At 38.8% G+C, this 20,403-nt stretch overlaps 3 protein-coding genes across 3 annotated transcripts; all 3 read right to left on the bottom strand.

Moving 5' to 3' along the window:
- On the bottom strand, positions 6,163–6,606 carry LOC107627486. The gene has a single exon (XM_016330316.1). It carries the CDS (start codon positions 6,604–6,606, stop codon positions 6,163–6,165), a length of 444 nt encoding a protein of 147 aa, XP_016185802.1.
- Positions 6,618–7,295, bottom strand: LOC107627485. Its single transcript, XM_016330315.1, has 2 exons — positions 7,027–7,295; positions 6,618–6,942 (listed from the first exon to the last, which is right to left on the bottom strand). The coding sequence occupies exons 1-2, from the start codon at positions 7,293–7,295 to the stop codon at positions 6,618–6,620; spliced, it is 594 nt and encodes a 197-aa protein (XP_016185801.1).
- On the bottom strand, positions 7,353–10,666 carry LOC107627484. The gene is made up of 2 exons (XM_016330314.1): positions 10,352–10,666; positions 7,353–7,634 (listed from the first exon to the last, which is right to left on the bottom strand). The coding sequence occupies exons 1-2, from the start codon at positions 10,664–10,666 to the stop codon at positions 7,353–7,355; spliced, it is 597 nt and encodes a 198-aa protein (XP_016185800.1).

The following is a 20,403-nucleotide window of genomic DNA, read 5'->3' as shown; positions in this document are numbered from 1 at the left end:
TAACAGGTTTATCAATTTTTTTTTTAATTTTTGGCTAGTTTTGCTCATAATCAATATTAATCCTGATAAACTGGCGATTTGATCCTGTTTTAGAACTATAATCATAGTTTTTCTTATCTAATAAGTCTCTCTCTCTCACACACACAAACAACACTATTTAATAAATAATTAATTTTTTTTAAATCAGAATTTGAATAATCCTACTTAAAACTTACCCTAATTCTATTTTGCTTCCATCCACTCTTAAACCCTACTCACTCTGCGTTGTTCATTGTGCCTCCTCTTTTTTCTTCTTCTTCCCTCCTCAGCATCGACGTCACCTCTTCGAGAACGCTATGTTCCTCAGCGCCGGTGTAGCCTCTTTGTAACATCCTACTATACAGAATTTTACGCTTAAGTTATAGAACAGAGGTAGCTAGTGTGGTGTTACGGACCTCTAGTCAGTTAAAATATACATATCATAGTGAAAAAGAGATATTATACTAGGAGCCTTGAAAAACGGGTAAACAAAAACCGCAACGCTCAAAGAATAGGATTACTTGCGTGCTAAGAAACCTAGAAGATAAGGATAAGAATAAGTGACAGAGTAAAAGAAGGCCAAGAATACAACATAACTAGCTCCTAACTCATCCTGCGAAGCCAAGGCTGGCCGGAGGATATATATATATATATATATAGTATCCCAAAATACACAAAATACAAAATAAAGTCCTGTCTCTCCCTCAACCTCTATGAGGAGCAAAATAAACAAGTTTCTCAGAGAGCAAGCTAAGAACATAGATACATAGATATACAACAGGAAACCCAAAAAAAAAAACAACCCAGGAAATACTCCATTGCAAGGAATCCAGACGCCTAGCGAGGAGCCTCTCGACTTGCATCTGAAAATAACAACTAAGTATGGAATGAGAATCGGAGGTTCTCAGCATGGTAAAGGTGTCACGTGTATAATAAATAAGGTCCTGGGAATGCCAGAGGCAATCCTAGAACTCCGTCATTCAATCGTAAAACTTAATTACTAAACAGAAGCCATAAATAAGGGTAGGTAATCTAGACCTTCCTAAACTTACTCAATTTTAACCCTAATATAACACCAAACCGCTTCACCCTTTCCTCCATCCCTCCGTCATCCATAATTCAGTAGAGACAAGCAACCAAACAAGTTCACGCACAAGTAATAAGCAAATAGTGCAAGTAGCAAGTATAACAGGTAGTAGGAGGTATACATTCAATTAGGCAAACCCAGGAATTGCATAGCAATCAAAACAAACAAATTCACATGATGCATGCCTGTCCTATGGCTGATAAGGCTCATCTGTCGGTTATCCAGCCAACCCGACAAGTCCAAAAACCTTCGACTGTCCTCCGTCGCGCATCCCCATGAGTCTATGCATAGATTTCACATTCATTCATTATTCAAATCACTCAATAAGGGCTATCCATACCCGGGAATTTATACGTGCCGGTCACCCTTACGACGTAGGGTCAACAGAGTATCGAGTTTCGACCTGGAACACGTGGTGGCAAGTCACGGTTCTTACCCAGGAAAACTCGTATCTCAGATATCATTATTTATAAGCCATTTCATTTTTATAATCAATATATAATCATTTATCAAGCCGTGGCATAAAACTTCATTTAACATTCTCATCTCCTTCATATAACTTATTATTTTACCTCTTGCTTCATCTTCAAGTTACCTTATTTTCCTAGCTCCAATTAGCTACTGGACTTAGTACTATACCCTAAGTCTAAAAGAGAGGAAAATGGAGGTTTAGAAGTGAAAATCTGGTTTAAAACACCCAAAATCCAGTTTTGCAGCAAACAGAGGTCACGCGTGTGCGTGGGTCACACGCGCGCGCGGAGAGAATTTAATGTCACGCGTACGCGTGATCATGCGCATTGGCCTCTCGCGGGCACGCATGGCTACTCGCGCATGCGTCGTTAAAATTCCATGCCACGCGTACGAGTGGGCTACGCGTACGCGTGGATGTATGTTTTCTAAAAATTTGTAGAATGCCAGAAAGCTGCTACAAACTAGTTTTGATATCCTGCAAACACAGTTTTCACCCTAAACCTCAATTGTCCATAACTTCCTCTACAAAATTCCATTTTTCATGAAATATGTATCGTTCAAAAGTTTGAAAAACCACCTTTCATTTGAAACAAACCACATTTCCATCAAAAATTTGAGGAGCAAGTTATGGACTCCCAAAGTTCATTCAAAATCAATTTTTTTTTTTTTTACCAAAACCACAAAACCACATTTTCCTTTCAAACCTCTTCTCCACCCAATTTAGCATACCACAACCATCAACATAATCAACCCTTAACACAATAATTCTATCAACCTTAGCTCAATAACATCATATTCCACCCAATTTACCAATTTAGCCACAAACCACATATTGCTACACATACTGATTCTTACCATTTTCATGAAATTCTTCAATCCTTATTACAACACTAATTATCAAGTCAATACCAACAAGTCCAAATTATACCATTCACTATCTCAACCATACCATTACCTTGCCATAATCATCACCCTTCATTCATCACCAACATACAAGCATATACACATACATACATTAAATTCCCATTATTAATTACTCAACACCATACCATATCAATTTATTCATCAACATCACAAACACTAACCATACAACATATCAAACCATTTCAATCTATCCTATAATGCTCTAGCCTAAGTTTTCACACAACCTTATATATTAAACGCGCAAAACCTAAACCATACCTTGGCCGATCACTTTATTTAATCCAAGGCAGCCTCAAAAGCTACAAAACAGCCCCTCAAGCTTAGAATAACCAGCCACAAGCTTAGCTTCAATCACCACCAAGCCTCCAAATGTTCACTTTTCACTTCCAAAGCATGTATATAAACTTAATTCACACCTAATACACATATATATTCCAAATTCAGATTTTTCCTAATGAAGTTAAAATTAAATTAAATTTTAGAGAATCCTTACCGCTCCCACACGTGTAGCAACTCAAACCCAGTAAGCTCCGCAAGCTAAATCGAACCTAGAACACCAAATTGGCAAAATCTCACCCTAGGGTTTCAATTTAAATAATAGAAAAGGGGATAGAGATTCTGAAAACAAAAATGGAGCTTAGCGGTGAAATTAATTCGATAGAAATGTAGAGCTCGATGCGCTGGACGCGTGGCCGCGAACGGTGTGGCGATCGGAGCTCGAATGAAAAAGTTATGGTAGTGAGAAGATTTGATGAGGGTTATGGAGTTTCCCTTCCTCTCCAATCTGTTTGGCGTCGTGTGTATGAAATGGGGAAGAAGAAGCTGCTGCTTCTTTTAAGTTATGGGTCCGGTTGGACCCACAGGCCCGATTTGGGCCCCGGTTCAACTGGTTCGGCCCTTCCGGTCTAATTTTGGGCCAAATTTTTTGAAATTGGTATCAAAATTCTTGTTTTGAAGAGCTCTATCTTATTTTGATATTAGTTTTGCATTTTTAATTTTTCTAATTAAAATTCAATTTATTGACTAATTATTTACCGATTTTAGTGGGGTTTACATCCTACCCACCTAATTAAGAATCTTGTCCTCAAAATTCAGAGTAAGTTACTTGAAAAGAGGTGTGGGTAGTCCTTCCGCATCTCTGACTCAAGCTCCCAGGTATGTTCTTCAATACCAGCCTGACTCCAAGCTACTTTCACCAAAGAAACCTCTTTCCCACGTAAACGCTTAATGCTGCTATCATCAATTCTAACCGGAGTTACTAGAAGCGTCAGATCTTCTCTCACTTGAACTGATTCCGGCTCTAGGACATGACTAGGATCAAAATTGTATTTATGAAGTTGCGATACATGAAACACGTCATGCAGGTTCGAAAGATGTGGTGGCTAAGTGATCATATACGCCACTGGTCCAATTCTCTTTAGGATTTCAAACAGCCCAATGTAACGGGGATTTAACTTCTTAGTTTTGATGGATCTCCCTATTTCAGTGGTCGGAGTAACCTTCAGGAAGACGTGTTCTCCTTCCTCAAACTCTAAAGGCTTCTGCTTTTGGTCAGCATAGCTTTTCTGATGGCTTTGAGCCACAAGCATTCGATTACAAATTTTCTTTATTTGCTCAGTGGTTTCACTTATCATTTTAGGCCCTATCAAGCTCTTTTCTCCTGCTTCATACCAACATAATGAAAATTGACATTTTCTTCCATATAAAGCTTCATACGGAGCCATTCCAATGCTCGCATGATAGCTGTTATTATAAGCAAACTCTACCAAGGGCATATATCGATCCCAGCTCGCCGGTTGATCCAAAACACAGGTTCTTAGCATATCTTCCAAGGTTTGGATTGTTCTTTCTGATTGGCCATCCTTTTGAGGATGATATGCAGTACTTAGGCTTAATTGAGTGCCAAAAGCTCGCTGAAAAGCTCCTCAGAACCGTGATGTGAAGCGAGGATCTCTATCAGATACAATGGTGGAAGGTACGCCATGTAACCTCACAATCTCCTTTATGTATAGCCGCGCCAATTCCTCCATAGTACAACTTATTCGAATAGGCAGAAAATGAGCTGACTTGGTCAGTCGATCTACAACCACCCAAATAGCATCACAACCTGTCCGAGTCCTTGGTAAACCCAACACAAAATCCATAGCAATGCTCTCCCATTTCCACTGTGGAATCTCCAAAGGTTGAAGGGTTCTTGTTGGTCTTTGGTGTTCAATTTTGACTTTCTGACAAGTTAGGCATTTGAAAACATGCAATGCCACATCATTTTTCATTCTTGGCTACCAGAAGATCATCTTTAGGTCTTGGTACATCTTAGTGCTTCCCGGATGAATGGAGAACCCACTCTTGTGAGCTTCCTCCAATATGCTCTGTTGCAAATCCCCGACATCTGGCACAATTATCCGATCCTTGAACCTCCACAACCCATCTTTATCTTCTGACACTCTCCACTGCTTGCCTTTCTCAATCGCTGACAAAATCTTATACAATTCTTGGTCATTCTGATGAGCCTTTAGTAGTTCAGCCTTGAAGTCGCTTGAAATCTGTAACTGGATTAGGCATAAAGTCCCAAACTCTTCTCTGATTGCTAGTTTCAATCCTTGGAAGGCTTTCAGTAATTCTTCCTCTCTTAGCATCATCCAAGCAACACATAGGGATTTCCTACTCAGGGCATCCGCCACCACATTCACTTTTCCCGGATGGTAGGTAAGCTCGAAGTCATAATCCTTTTGGAGTTCCATCCACCTCCTCCAATGTATATTCAACTCTTTTTGTTCAAATAGGTACTTCAAGCTCTTATGGTCCGAGAAGATTGGAAATTTCACACCATAGAGATAATGCCTCCAAATCTTCAAAGCAAACACCACGGCAGCAAGCTCCAAATCGTGAGTTGGATAGTTTCTTTCATGTGGCCTTAACTGACGTGAGACATAAGCTACAACTTTATGATGCTGCATTAACACGCATCCTAAACCCTTCAAGGATGCATCACAGTATACCTCGAATGGTTTTCTCGGTTCAGGCAACACCAATATGGGTGCAGTAGTCAATCTCTGCTTCAACGCAAGGAAACTCGCCTCGCACTCAGGAGTCCATTCAAAAGGAACATCCTTCCTGGTCAGCTTGGTCAAAGGCAAAGCGAGCTATGAAAACCCTTTAATGAATCTCCAATAATAACTCGCTAAGCCTAAAAAACTCCTGATCTCCATCACTGAAGTTGGTTGCTCCCAATTCATCACCGATCCTGCTATTCCTTGCTTACTCACCGCATGACCAAGGAATTTCACTTCAGACTTCCAGAACTCACACTTGGATAGCTTGGCATATAACTTCCTATCCTTCAGAATTTGTAGCACCGTTCGCAAGTGTTCTGCATGCTCATCCTCTATCTTAGAGTAGATAAGAATGTCGTCGATAAACACAACAGCAAACTTATCCACATATGGGTGGAAAATCCTGTTCATGTAATCCATGAATATCTCCGGAGCATTAGTCAGTCCAAAGGATATCACTGTGTATTCATAGTGACCATAGCACGTTCTGAAGGCAGTTTTAGGAATATCCTCATCTCTGACCCTTATCTGGTGGTATCCGGATCGTAGATCAATCTTAGAGAACATACCGGCTCCTTGTAACTGGTCCATCAGTAACACTGACGCGCCTCACGGAGAAACACTCGGTCGAATAAAGTTCTTTCCCAATAGATCCTCCAGTTGAGACTTCAATTTGGCCATTTCTAGAGGTGACATCCTATAAGGAGCACTCGAGATTGGTCCGGCCCCAGGTACTAACTCAATGGCAAACTCAACTTCTCGGTTAGGTAAAAATTCCTCAATATCATCAGGAAACACCTTTGCAAACTCACACACAACCGGGATTTGCTCCAAGCTTTGAATATCACCCGAAACACCCGCAGCTAACAACAATATCTCCTGACATTCGGCCCTAGAACAGATCACTATCATGGAATTCAGGTAGTAGTTTTTCACCACAACTGGCCCTTCTATGTCTTCAGGCATAAAACACACTGTTTTTGCAGAGCAATCGAGTAGAACATGGTTCTTGGATAACCAGTCCAATCCCAGAATGAGATCAAGACCAGTCATCGGCAAACAAATCAAGTTATGCACGAAGTACGCTGTTGTATTTGAAAAGAAACTTGAGGGCACCCTAACCTAGTCACCATAGCCTCGTGGGTGGCATGATACACCTTTAAATCATACCCCAGGACTACTATTCTCAATCCTAACTCATCAGCCTTCTCAAATTCAATAAATGAATGTGTAGCTCCGGAATCAAACAAAGCATTCAAAGTTTTACCAGCCATCTCACAGTTACCTCTAATCAGCGTCTCTAACCCCTCAGCGCCTACCGAAGAAGTAGTGTATACTCTCCTTGGTTGCTGCACTCTGCCTGTCTCATACCTCTTCTTCTCTGGGCAGCTATTAGCCAAGTGTCCAGGCTGTCCATAGGAATAACAGACTCAAGTTCCAAACCTACATGGCCCTGAATGGTACTTCCCACACCTGTGGCAACTCAAATCCTGTTGTGGCTGCTTCCCTTGTCTTTTTCCCTGATTAACATTGGTATTAGGCCTCCTGAAGTTGCCTTGTCCCTGGTTATTCTGAGGGACAAAGCCACCACGCTTAAACTGTCCGCCCCTAGGTGCAAAATTCCTCCCTGTGGTCCTCTGGAATGGCATCCTCATATTCCCTTTTTCTACTGCAGGCTTTCTAACACACTCCTCAGGTACCTTGCTCTTATTCACAAGTTCTGAGAACACCCGAATCTCCATAGGTGTTACAAAGCTCTGAATGTCACTCCGAATGCCTCCTTTATACTTTATGCACTTTCACTCAGCAAAGTCCTCAGGAGCTCCCTGACAGATGCGTGAAAAGTGGCACAGTTCCTCAAATTTGCTTGTGTACTCTGTAATGGTCATCTGGCCCTGTTTCAGCTGAAGCAGTTCAAGTTCCTTGGCATTTCTAACTGAGTTGGGAAAATATTTTTTATAGAATTCTTCTCGAAACAACTCCCAAGAAATCACAACCCCATCAGGCTGTAAAATACGCCTCATGCCCTGCCACAAATGATGAGCTTCATCGTGCAGCTGATAGGTTCCAAACTCAACCCACTGTTCATTGATAACCGGAATTCACTCCCCATATAAAATAAATCTGTTCTTTGGCAAGCGCACCAAATATCGTCAAGAAATAACCCACTAGGAGTGGGGTCGAATCCCACAGAGATTAACGGATTAAAACAAACAATAGTTAGTTGATTTTCCTAGTTAGACTATCATATTGAAGTGATGAACAACAAAGAAATGTAAATGACATGAAAGTAAAGAAAAGCAATAAAGTGCAGAAAAGTAAATGGCAAGAATGTAAAGTACAAGAAAGTAAAGTGCTGGAAATGTAAAGTGCAGAAAATGTAAATAACCATAAAGTAAATAAAGAAAGAAAGATAAAATAAGCATTGGGATCAAGAGATATTGCATTCTCCGGATTAATTAATTTCATCTCATCTTCAATCATTCAACTCATTGACCTCTTGGTAATCATGATTGATTGAGCCCCAATTCTTTGGTGACTCAATCTCTCAAATCTTGATCAATAGCCAATTCCTTGGTCTAATTGCTCATGAGAAGAGATGAAGCTTGTTCCCTGATTATACCACACACTTTCTTAGACCCAAATAATGGAGAGATTAAATGTCACAATATCCCAACCAAAACCCAAATCTATTCAAGTGTGAGATAGAATTTCAAGCATGGTTTTATGTTTCCTCTTCCAAGGTTCCCATAAAACCCAATTGCATTCAATCTCTTTTCCAAGATAATTGAATGCTAAGCTTGAAGAATAAAATTCTTTCTAGTAAATCAAAGAAAGATGAATAGAAGAAGAAGAATAAAAATAATCAATCTATCAAATAGCAATAGAGCTCTCTTTCCCAATGGAAAGAGTTAGTAATTCATAACTAATATATTTACAAGTAAGAAAGTGAAAGAAGAGAGAAGTGTGGGTGAGAAGAGGGAGTCCGAAGACCCCTCCCTCAATTGTGTCCAGAATAATAGATGATAGCCTAGCCTCCTAATTCTATGAAACTAAGGCCTTTATATAGGCTCTCCTAAATTACAAACTTAAATGAAATTAAAAGCAAATTACAATGAAATGAAAATAAACTATTCTAGATGCTTCTTGTGGCCTTGATTGGTTGACAATTATGGCTTGAATGAGAGTTAGAGTGGGCTTGATTGAAGGTTGGGAGCTGCACGAAGAAGTTGGCGTGTGGTTTCAAGTGCCACTCCCACTTGATTTTGCTCTTTGGATTGTGACCCATTTGACACGCTGAAAGTATGGAGTTCTTTGGGCCTCAAATTGAATGTCCACTATGAAATATTATATATTTAAAAATCCCAGAATGTTGGCTTTCCAACACCACTGGAATCAACTCATTTGGACCTTTGTAGCTCAAGTTATGCCCATATGAAGGTGAAGAGGTCAGTCTGTCAAGTACCCTGGCGTGCCACGCCCATATGTTATGAAACTGGCGTGCCACGCCCACTCTTTGGCGTGCCACACCTTCAATGATGCACAAAATCTTCCTCTCTGGCCACTAGAACTGGCGTGCTACGCCCAGAACCTGGCGTGCCACGCCCATTATGAAAATAGAGCTGGCGTGCCATGCCTTCGATATCAAGTGGCACGTCCAGGTTTTGCAACGCTAAAATAATAGCCTTTTCACCTCCAGTTTTAATGTCCACCCTAGAGTTTATATATCATTAGAAATATCTTGATGTCAGCTTTCCAATGCCACCAAAATCAGATCATTTAGACCTTTACAAATTAAGTTATGTTTCTTTGAAGATGTAGAGGTCAGGCTGGTAACTCTGCAGTGATGTGTTTTTCTTCTTGTGTTTTCGGGGTCAATATATTCCTCAATTCCAGTGTCCATCATAAAGTGTTATATATGGTTGAAAAGCCCTGGATGTCTACTTTCTAATGGCACTAGAATCACTTCATTTGGAGTTGTGTGGCTCAAGATATCTTTATTTGAATAAGAGGAGGTCAGGCTGGTATATGCCCCGGTGTGCCACGCCCAATGCTTGGTGTGCCATGCCTATAGTGGGGCTCAAAATTACTCCTCTAGAACTTAAGCCTGGCGTGCCACGCCTATAGCATCAAGTGGCACTCCCTCTTTGAGACTTGGCTTCACAAACTTGGCGTGCCACGCCCATAGCACCAAGTGGCACGCCCTCTTTGAGACTTGGCTTCACAAACTTGGCGTGCCACGCCCATAGCACCAAGTGGCACGCCCATGTTGGAACTGCATTCTTTCAAGCTTGGCGTGCCACGCCTAGAACCCAAGTGGCACGCCTAAGTCACAATTAAGGTTGGCATGCCACGCCTTCGACATCAAGTGGCACCGCCATGTTGAACTCTTCAATCTCCCTTGCTGGAATGTTAGCCTGGCATGCCACGCCCAGAGCACCAAGTGGCACGCCCATTGATGAGAATAGGCTTCAAATTCTTGGTGTGCCATGCCCAGAGCTCCAAGTGGCATGCCCATAGATGAGAGTTGGCTTCACAAGCTTGGCGTGCCACGCCCAGATCTTCAAGTGGCACGCCTAGATCTTCAAGTGGCACGCCCAGCCTTATTTGTTGTTTCCTTCCTTTTTTATTGCTCTTTTTACCTTAAATTCATCACAAACCCATTTCAAAGTAATGTACCATAATATTTATCATTTGGTTCATGAAATTGCATTGATTCAATAAGATTATGCTCTTTTTATGGTCCTTTTAGATAAGAAAAAGGGGTAGATGATGCAAGTCATCATTCATCAGGAACCTGCTGAGCCTGTAATGCCCGCTCAATAGCTTGTATCCAATTGTCTGCATCGGTAGGATTCGAGGTTCCTTTGAAGGTCGGAGGGTGAACCTTCAGGAAGGAAGAAAGTGACATAGGACCATTATCACCATTATTGCCATTATTTCCATTATTTATTTGGTTTCCCAAGGCTTCAGCTGTCGCTTGCATTACTGCTGCCATATTACCTAAAGCAGCCATGAAGTCTACAGGGTTGGGAGTATTCCCTGATGCTTCAGGCATAGCATTGCCTATTCTGCCTCTACCTCGCCCGCGTTCGCGTCCGTGAGTCGACATCTGGTCCCTATACACACCAAAAAAGTGATATCAAGTTGATCAGTCTTAATATCACAAGTCTAGTGCTTTGAGTCCCAAATGCATGCTCATGAATATTTATGCCACATATATCAGTTAGATATCGTAATAGCACATAGACACATACACAGAGAATGCACAGAAGCATAATCAATCCGTCCTCAGGCTCTATAGGAACGAACTGCTTTGATACCATAATGTAACACCCTACTACATAGAATTTTATGCTTAAGTCGTAGAACAGAGGTAGTGTGGTATTACGGACCTCTAGTCAGTTAAAATATACATATCATAGTGAAAAAGAGATAATATACTAGGAGCCTTGAAAAACAGGTAAACAAAAACCGCAAAATAAAAAGCACAACGCTCAAGGAATAGGATTACTTGCGTGCTAAGAAACCTAGAAGATAAGGATAAGAATAAGTGACAGAGTAAAAGAAGGCCAAGAATACAACATAACTAGCTCCTAACTCAGTCTGCGAAGCCAAGACTAGCCGGAGGATATATATATACCCAAAATACACAAAATACAAAATAAAGTCCTATCTCTCCCTCAACCTCTATGAGGAGCAAAATAAACAAGTTTCTTGGAGAGCAAGCTAAAAACATAGATACATATATATACAACAGGAAACCCAAAAAAAAACAACCCAGGAACTACTATACTGCAAGGAATCCTGACGCCTTGTGAGGAGCCTCTTGACCTACATTTGAAAATAACAACACTGTATGGAATGAGAATCGGAGGTTCTCAGCATGGTAAAGTGCCATGCGTATAATAAATAAGGTCATGGGAATGCCAGAGGCAATCTTAGAACTCTGTCGTTCAATTGTAAAACTTAATTACTAAACAGAAGCCATAAATAGGGGTAGGTAATATAGACCTTCCTAAACTTACTCAATGTTATCCCTAATATAACACCAAACCACTTCACCCTTTCCTCCGTCCCTCCGTCATCCACAATTCAGCAGAGACAAGCAACCAAACAAGTTCACGCACAAGTAATAAGCAGATAATACAAGTAGCAAGTATAACAGGTAGTGGGAGGTATACATTCAATTAGGCAAACCCAGGAATTGCATAGCAATCAAAACAAACAAATGCACATGATGCATGCCTGTCCTATGGCTGATGAGGCTCATCTGTCGGTTATCCAGCCAACCCGACAAGTCTGAAAACCTTAGATTGTCCCCCGTCGCACATTCCCATGAATCTATGCATAGATTTCACATTCATTCATCATTTAAATCACTCAATGGGGGCTATCCATACCCGGGAATTTATACGTGCCCGGTCACCCTTACGATGTAGGGTCAACAAAGTATCGAGTTTCAACTTGGAACACGTGGTGGCAAGCCACGGTTCTTACCCAGGAAAACACGTATCTCAGATATTATTATTCATAAGCCATTTCATTTTTATAATCAATATATAATCATTTATCAAGCCGTGGCATAAAACTTCATTTAACATTCTCATCTCCTTCATATAACTTATTATTTTACCTCTTGCTTCATCTTCAAGTTGCCTTATTTTCCTAGCTCCAATTAGCTACTGGACTTAGTACTATACCCTAAGTCTAAAAGAGAGGAAAATGGAGGTTTAGAAGTAAAAATCTGGTTTAAAACACCCAAAATCCAGTTTTGCAGCAAATAGAGGTCACGCGTGCGCGTGGGTCAAGCGCGCGCGTTGAGAGAATTTAATGTCACGCGTATGCGTGATCATGTGCATTGGCCTCTCACGCACACGCATGGCAACTCGCACATGCGTCGTTAAAATGCCACGCCACGTGTACGTGTGGATGACGTTTTCCAAAAATTGGCAGAATGCCCAGAAAGCTGCTACAAACCAGGTTTGATATCCTGCAAACACAGTTTTTACCCTAAACCTCAATCGTCCATAACTTCCTCTACAAAGTTTCGTTTTTCACGAAATATATATCGTTCAAAAGTTTGCAAAACCACCTTTCATTTGAAACAACCACATTTCCATCCAAAATTTGAGGAGCAAGTTATAGACTCCCAAAGTTCATTCAAAATCAATTTTTTTTTACCAAAACCTCAAAACCACATTTTCCTTTCAAACCTCTTCTCCACCCAATTTAGCATACCACAACCATCAACATAATCAACCCTTAACACAACAATTCTATCAACCTTAGCTCAATAACATCATATTCCACCCAATTTACCAATTTAGCCACAAACCACATATTGCTACACATACTCATTCTTACCATTTTTATAAAATTCTTCAATCCTCATTACAATACTAATTATCAAGTCAATACCAACAAGTCCAAATTATACCATTCACTATCTCAACCACACCATTACCTTGCCATAATCATCACCCTTCATTCATCACCAACATACAAGCATATACACATACATACATTAAATTCCCATTATTAATTACTCAACACCATACCATATCAATTTATTCATCAACATCACAAACACTAACCATACAACATATCAAACCATTTCAATCTATCCTATAATGCTCTAGCCTAAGTTTTCACACAACCTTATATACTAAACGCACGAAACCTAAACCATACCTTGGCCGATCACTTTATTTAATCCAAGGCAGCCTCAAAAGCTACAAAACAGCCCTTCAAGCTTAGAGTAACCAGCCACAAGCTTAGCTTCAATCACCCCCAAGCCTCCAAATGTTCACTTTTCACTTCCAAAGCATGTATATAAAATTAATTCACACCTAATACACATATATATTCCAAATATAGATTTTTCCTAATGAAATTAAAATTAAATTAAAGTTTAGGGATTCCTTACCGCTTTCACACGCGTAGCGACTCAAACCCAGTAAGCTCCGCAAGCTAAATCGAACCTAGAACACCAAATTGGCAAAATCTCACCATAAGGTTTCAATTTCAATAATATAATAGGGGATAGAGATTCTGAAATAAAAATGAAGCTTACCGGTGAAATTAATTCGATAGAAATGTAGAGCTCGATGCGCTGGACTCGTGGCCGTGAACGGTGTGACGATCGGAGCTCGAACGAAAAAATTATGATAGTGAGAAGATTTGATGAGGGTTATAGAGTTTCCCTTCCTCCCCAATCTGTTTGATATTAGTTTTATATTTTTAATTTTCCTAATTAAAATTCAATTTATTGACTAATTATTTACTAATTTTAGCGGGGGTTACAAGTGCGTCCATTCATATCGAGCTTGAGGAAGTATCACCGTCTTTTGATAATTGTACCTTTTTTCAAGGTCTTTCCACAGATCTGCATGATCTTTTAATGTGAGATTTTCATTTTTCAATCCTTCGTCAAGATGACGACGAAGGAAAATCATGGTTTTGGCTTTATCCTTTTGGGATGTATTATTTTCAGCCTTAATGGTATCTCCAAGTTCCATTGAATCAAGTTGGATTTTAGCATCTAGTATCCATGATAAATAGTTGTTTCCAGATATATCAAGAGCATTAAATTCAAGATAAGAGAGTTTCGACATAATGAAAATTTGTTTTCTGAGTCTTCCTAAAATTTGATCAAAGTCTCGTGCTGATAACGTGTTGTAAAATAAATAAATAAGGAAGATGTAATAGATATAAAATAAAGAGTTATAAATAAATAACTCTAGTATTAATATTCACCAATATAATTATCTCAATGTAATAGAGATAGTTTATACATATTTATCTACTAATATATATAGCAACTTATTAGTAAAAGAGAGAGAAGAACAGTATATGAATAAAGAGAGAGTGATTTTATTGTTGATTGTAGTGTGTAATTAACGAAGACTTAACCTCCTATTTATATATGTACAGAGTCCTCTTTTTTTTCTTTCATTAAATGTAATTTCTTTGGTAATACGGCACTTTACTATAGGAAAGTTGAGTCATTCAAGTCATACGTGGTCATCCATATTATCATCTTTGTCACAACACTCCCTTTTGGATGACCATTTAGGATTATGTCTCATTAAAATCTTACTAAAGAAAAACCAATGGGAAAAACTTTAGCGAAGGAAAAATAGTACAAAATCCTTTGTGATGCGGATTGTCTCATTAAAAAAACCTTGTCGAAAAAAACCAATGGAAAAAAACCTGACCAAGGAAAAGAGTACAGTCTCCCCCCTCTTGTCGACATCATTTAATATCTCGAAATCGGCGCATCCAAATCTGATATACCAATCTTTCAAAAGAGGATTTTGGGAGTGACTTTGTGAATAATCGCTCTCTTCAACCGTGCCTCAGTGGGTGCGTCCTCCCTCATGTCGTCTTCCACCACGCTACCGCAGCACCATCTATCGTTCGCGCTGCCCCGTCATCGTTGAAGCCCAACGTCCCCCAATTGCCACAGCATCATCGCGCCGCCCTTTCATCGAAGGCACGCTTGCCACCCCATGCTACCTGATGGCCTCCTCCCTGCTCACCACCGTGCTTGCGACCCTACTCCCCCCAACTGATGCCCACTAACACAGTAACCTCCTCTCTGTAGTGCTGTTGTAATTTTTATGTTCCTCGTGTCAATAATTTTCCAGTTCTGTTTCTTTCAAAGTAAATATTTATTTATTTCAAAGTGAATAATTTTTATGTCTTCGTGTGTTCTGGTTTGAAATTTCAATTTTTTTCCTGTCGGCCTTGTTATAAATTAAACAAATTATTTGTTTGCAGTTCCATGTATTAATCTAATTTGTGTAATCTAATTTGGAGGACAATATGCCTATATTAACTTCTTAGACTAGAACAATTTTCGAAAAGCATTGCATTGTGTTTGTCTTTAAAATCCGAGATTCTGAACTTTATGTTCGAGTTGATTCTATATTTGCTTTGTGTTTTTTCATCGAAGCTTGCAAAGGTGGTACCTTTTTTTTCCTCTTTGGTTTCAATACTTCTCTCTATGTGGTAATATTTTTTATACTTAATCTCTTTTCTATGTTGTTGCAGATTTGAATGAAATATGTAATATTCTTTCTCAGCTCCTTGATGGTATGTGTCTGGAAATTTTGTCTTCAATATTAATTTGTCTTATTAAACAAGCAGAGCTGAATTGAATTATTTACAGAATTTTTGTCACTCATGGATGAGGTTGAGAATAAGGACTTTGTATTTACTTTGGAGGCAATTATGGCCAAATTTAGGAAAGAAATGACACCATATGAATTGGGCTATTTTTATAAACATTTACTAGATTTAGATAGTTAGAAATTTTTAGGTTGAGTAATAATTGTGTCTTTTATTTTTTAAAAATAGATGTTTCTTTGTATATGATTGTTGATGTTTCTTTGTTTTTATAATTGTCATTAGATGGCTATTTCTTTATTTTTTAGATAGATATTTCTTTGCTTATGGTTGCAGATGGATGGTTTCAAAAAGTCTACTTTAAAATGATTGATGAATTTGAACTGATTGAAGAGAAATTTGAAATAGTTGATGAATCGGATGAAGTGAAAAAGATGTGATCCTATATGATATCAGATCATCAAATTTTTGTAATAATTTTGTTGTTGTCTCTTCCTTTGATCAATGAATTACAGGTCATTGATCTTACAAGAGTGTCACAAGATTTTGCTTACCTTGCCAATGATGCAGATTTCATCATCTTAGAAAGGATGGCAAGTTCCTTGGATATTATTGGAAACTTCTATTGCATTGATCAATGCTAGATGCATTGTTGGGCTTTGATATTTGAAATGAAGTAAGATAACAAGGGAAGTAATGTTTTGGTTAGAAGTTATATGGTGGTATCAATCTTTCCTGGTTTAAATTAATAATCAACTTACTATACAATGTAATAAGATAGAGAAGTTCACCCCCCTATACATGTTAGATTTGTTAAGGTTTTTTTTTGCATTTATTGACTTATGGTTGTGGGTTTTTATATGTTTTGTTTATTGTTGCTTTGTTTTCTTTAGGAGGTTGGTAACTCTCGTGTAGACAATGTTATAGATGCTACTGCTCGTGAATACTTCAATGCTTTTGGTTGGCAGAGTGGTTCGCAGGATACCGGCGGATTCATGTCTCTACTAAACTCTTTTAAGAATAGTTAGACGACTCTCTGCCTGTGTTGTACGTACTTTTTGTGTTGGTGGTTTACTTAGTCGGTTTCGGTTATTTATAAAGAACAATTATTTTTTGTTATCTACATTTTTGAAATTCCACAAGTATTAAAATAGAGCAGAAACTAATGGACTATACTATTGTTTTTGTGTGTGATACATTGATAATTATGAAGCATTAAGAATGGGAGAGTCCTCTGCATTTAAAATTGTAACTTGAAATCTAGACAAGTACATGTTATTATATTATATTATTATACTATTATAAGTTTTTCAGGTTCAAACTTTAAGGTGAATCAGCTCTAGTTATATGACTTATAGTGCTGCACACACATTCACAAAAGATACCACCATGTAAAAGACACATGAATAAGAAGACAAATCCAAAAAGACATCTCCATTAGAAGACACTTGCATAAAAAGACACTTCTGAAGACATGTCCACAAAAATACATCTCTATGAGAAGATACATGTATAAAAAAACACTTCCTAAAAACTCATTCACAAAAGACACTTCCTGTAGGAGACACATTGATAAAAAAGACACTACACTTGAAGACACGTCCACAAAAGACACCTCTTGTAGAAGACATATCCATGAAAAGACACTTCCTGAAGACACATCAACCAAAGACACTTCTTGTAGAAGATACATGCATAAAAAGACACTTTCTGAAGCGTCATCCACAAAAGACACTTTTTGTAGAAGACACGTTTATAAAAAGGACACTACACCTAAAGACACATCCACAAAAGATACCTCCTGTAGAAGTCACATGCATAAAAAGACACTTTCTGAAGATACATCTACAAAAGACACCTCTTGTAGATGACACATGTATAAAAAGACACTTCTTAAAAGAAACATTCAACAAAAGACACCTCCATTTTAAAGACACATGGATAAAAAGTCATATCATCTGAAGACACATTCAATAGAAGTCACCTTCCAATATACGTGGCCACATGCATGAACAAAAATACCCATTAATAAGATCAATGTCCCAACATAGGATTCAAAACCACGATAGACGAATCTTACATATAGTAGCAAAAAGAAAATTTCTTAAGAGTATAAACAAAAACACCCACTAAGAAGAATATATAGATCCAAAATAAACAATCAATATGTGTAACACAATGAAACTATCAACATGAAACAAATGTTGCTCATGTTTCTCTCCTTTTTAGTTTTTTTTTGGTAAGCCATTAGCACGCCGAATCATACTCTTCGTTCTCAGTACTGTGAACGGAGTCCTAACCTCCTTACGTTTGTTCCTGGGATGATTGTGTCGCACAGCAGGTTAAGGACATTTGTTAAGGGGCTTTAGTGCTTGATTAATGGCCGAATTATTAGGATTCATGATGATATCGAGTATTATTTCCTTCCTATATTCCTTCAAGGTGTCATGCATGTAAAATCCATAAACTAAAACCAAGTTACAAGGATAACAAAATATAAATTCATTCGATAGCAAATTGCATTAATGGAGTGAAAAACATTGAGCATTGAATAAAACCAATTAAATTTAGTCGAGAGAAGACACATTCACTTAAGTCACATTCAAGCAAGTTCACCCGAAGACACCTCCTTCAAAGACACATTTAATAAAAAGTCAGACAAGAGACACATGCATAAAATCTTTCATCGGGCAACATGAACTGATCCAACAAAAATATCATGTAACACTTTCAATAAACACAACTTGAACAAAGTCAGATAAATGAAGTTACTGACAAATAATCTGAATCATGGAGCATAGCAGAAAAATCAAACTTAAACTAAAGCACTAAAACCCTTCTACTCAGAAAAGTTGATTTCATCAACTATCATCCACATGATCTTATACTTAGAATAAATTCGAACAATACACACAAATAAGTACTAAAAAACACATTCACTAAAGACGCAGTCAATCAAGTTTACCCGAACACGCCTCCATCATTGACACATCTAACAAAAACTCGGGCAAGAGACACATGCATAAAATCTTTCACTGGCAACATGCACTGATCCAACCAAAAAATCATGTAACACTTTGAATCAACATAAATTCCAATAATCAATTAACACTTTCATCAACTACCATCCACATGATCCTACATTCATACTAAATTCAACCAAAACACATACATAGGTACTAACCAACGAGTTCAACGGACAATAGGTACACGGCGACACTGTAGACGTCCCGACGAGGGTGGAGGCAGAGCACCCGAAGGGGCCATCTAGTAGCCAACCAGGGAATGCACCGCGTCTTCACAGGAACGGCGACGGGCAACCTGCATTAGGACCCACAGTGGTGGTGTTAAACTACACTTCCAAGGACCAAGGGTTGCTTCCTGACGAAATCGCTAGCGACGCTGGCTTGGGTTGACGCCGACGACGGAGACGCGTCCAACAATGGAGGAGGGAGTTCAAGTGGCACAGGCATTGAGACTAGGGTTGCTCACCAACAAAAGCGCGGCCGGCGCTTGTAACACCATACTACACAGAGTCTTATGCTTAGGTCATAAAACAGAGGTGGCGATGTATTACGAACTCTAAAAGTAAAATCATTTATATAATATAAGTGAAAGAAAGTTTTATCTAGGAGCCTTTGAAAAATAAAGGATTAAACAAAAGCGTTAAATAGAAGAACACATCACTCACGTAAGAGATAAAATAAACCAGAGAAGATAAAAGTAAGGCAGTATATACATATATATGTAGGAGAAGAATTCCAAAAATACAAATAACAAAGCTACTGACTCAGCTTGCGAAGTCAAAATCGGCCAGAGCATACATACATATGTACATATGTACATATATACATGAGAATCCCAAAAAGACCCAAAATACTTTTTACAGAACCTGTTTCTCCAAGTCAACGTCTAAGAGGGACAAAACTTAATATATACATAGTGGAGATATACGAGTATCCATATATACAACAAATCCAAAATAAAGTCCCAAAATACTAGAGTTCTTCGCTTCCGGAAGATCCCAGTATACCTCAGCGAGGTGCCTCACGTCCTGCATCTAAAAACCACAAAATATGTATGCCGGTTCTCAGCATGGTAACAGTGCCCACATAACTAATATATAATGTCCCGAATAAGCCAGAGGCGATCCTAGAACTTCTGATAATAAATTCAAAATTAAAACTAAAATTTAAAACCATAGGCATGGTGAGGTATCTAAGGCTTTTCGATTCAAACTCAATTTCTAACTTAATCCTTAAATTCATCACCTTTCCTACAACCCTCTGAATCTTCGGTGGAACTACCATCGTCACTCTTCCTCCAGACAAGGGGCCTCTCAGTTGTACGGACAAACAATGCATACAAGGAAAACACCGGTAGTTTACAGATACATCGAACAGAACATATAGCAGTTAAGCATGAATATCAATTAGGCAAACCCAAAAATGTAGACCAAAGCAAACAGACAAATGCATATGATGTATGCTTGCCCTATGGCTGATGAGTCTCATCTGTCGATTATCAAGCCAACCCGACATGTCCGCCTGCTAAACCTTGGATAGTCCCCCGTGTGTGCATCCTCAAGAGTCTATGCATAGCTTTTTCTCCAACATAAATGAATTCATCTCATTGGGAGAATTTTTGGGGAGCTAAAGTGCCCGGCTACATCTTGCGACGTAGGGTCAACAGAGTATCGGGGCTCAACCTGGAGCA

Source organism: Arachis ipaensis, chromosome B02 (assembly GCF_000816755.2).
Source record: "Arachis ipaensis cultivar K30076 chromosome B02, Araip1.1, whole genome shotgun sequence".
Taxonomy (NCBI): Eukaryota; Viridiplantae; Streptophyta; class Magnoliopsida; order Fabales; family Fabaceae; genus Arachis; species Arachis ipaensis.
The sequence above is the reverse complement of the archived record's forward strand: the minus strand, read 5'-3'. Positions and strand labels throughout refer to the sequence as shown.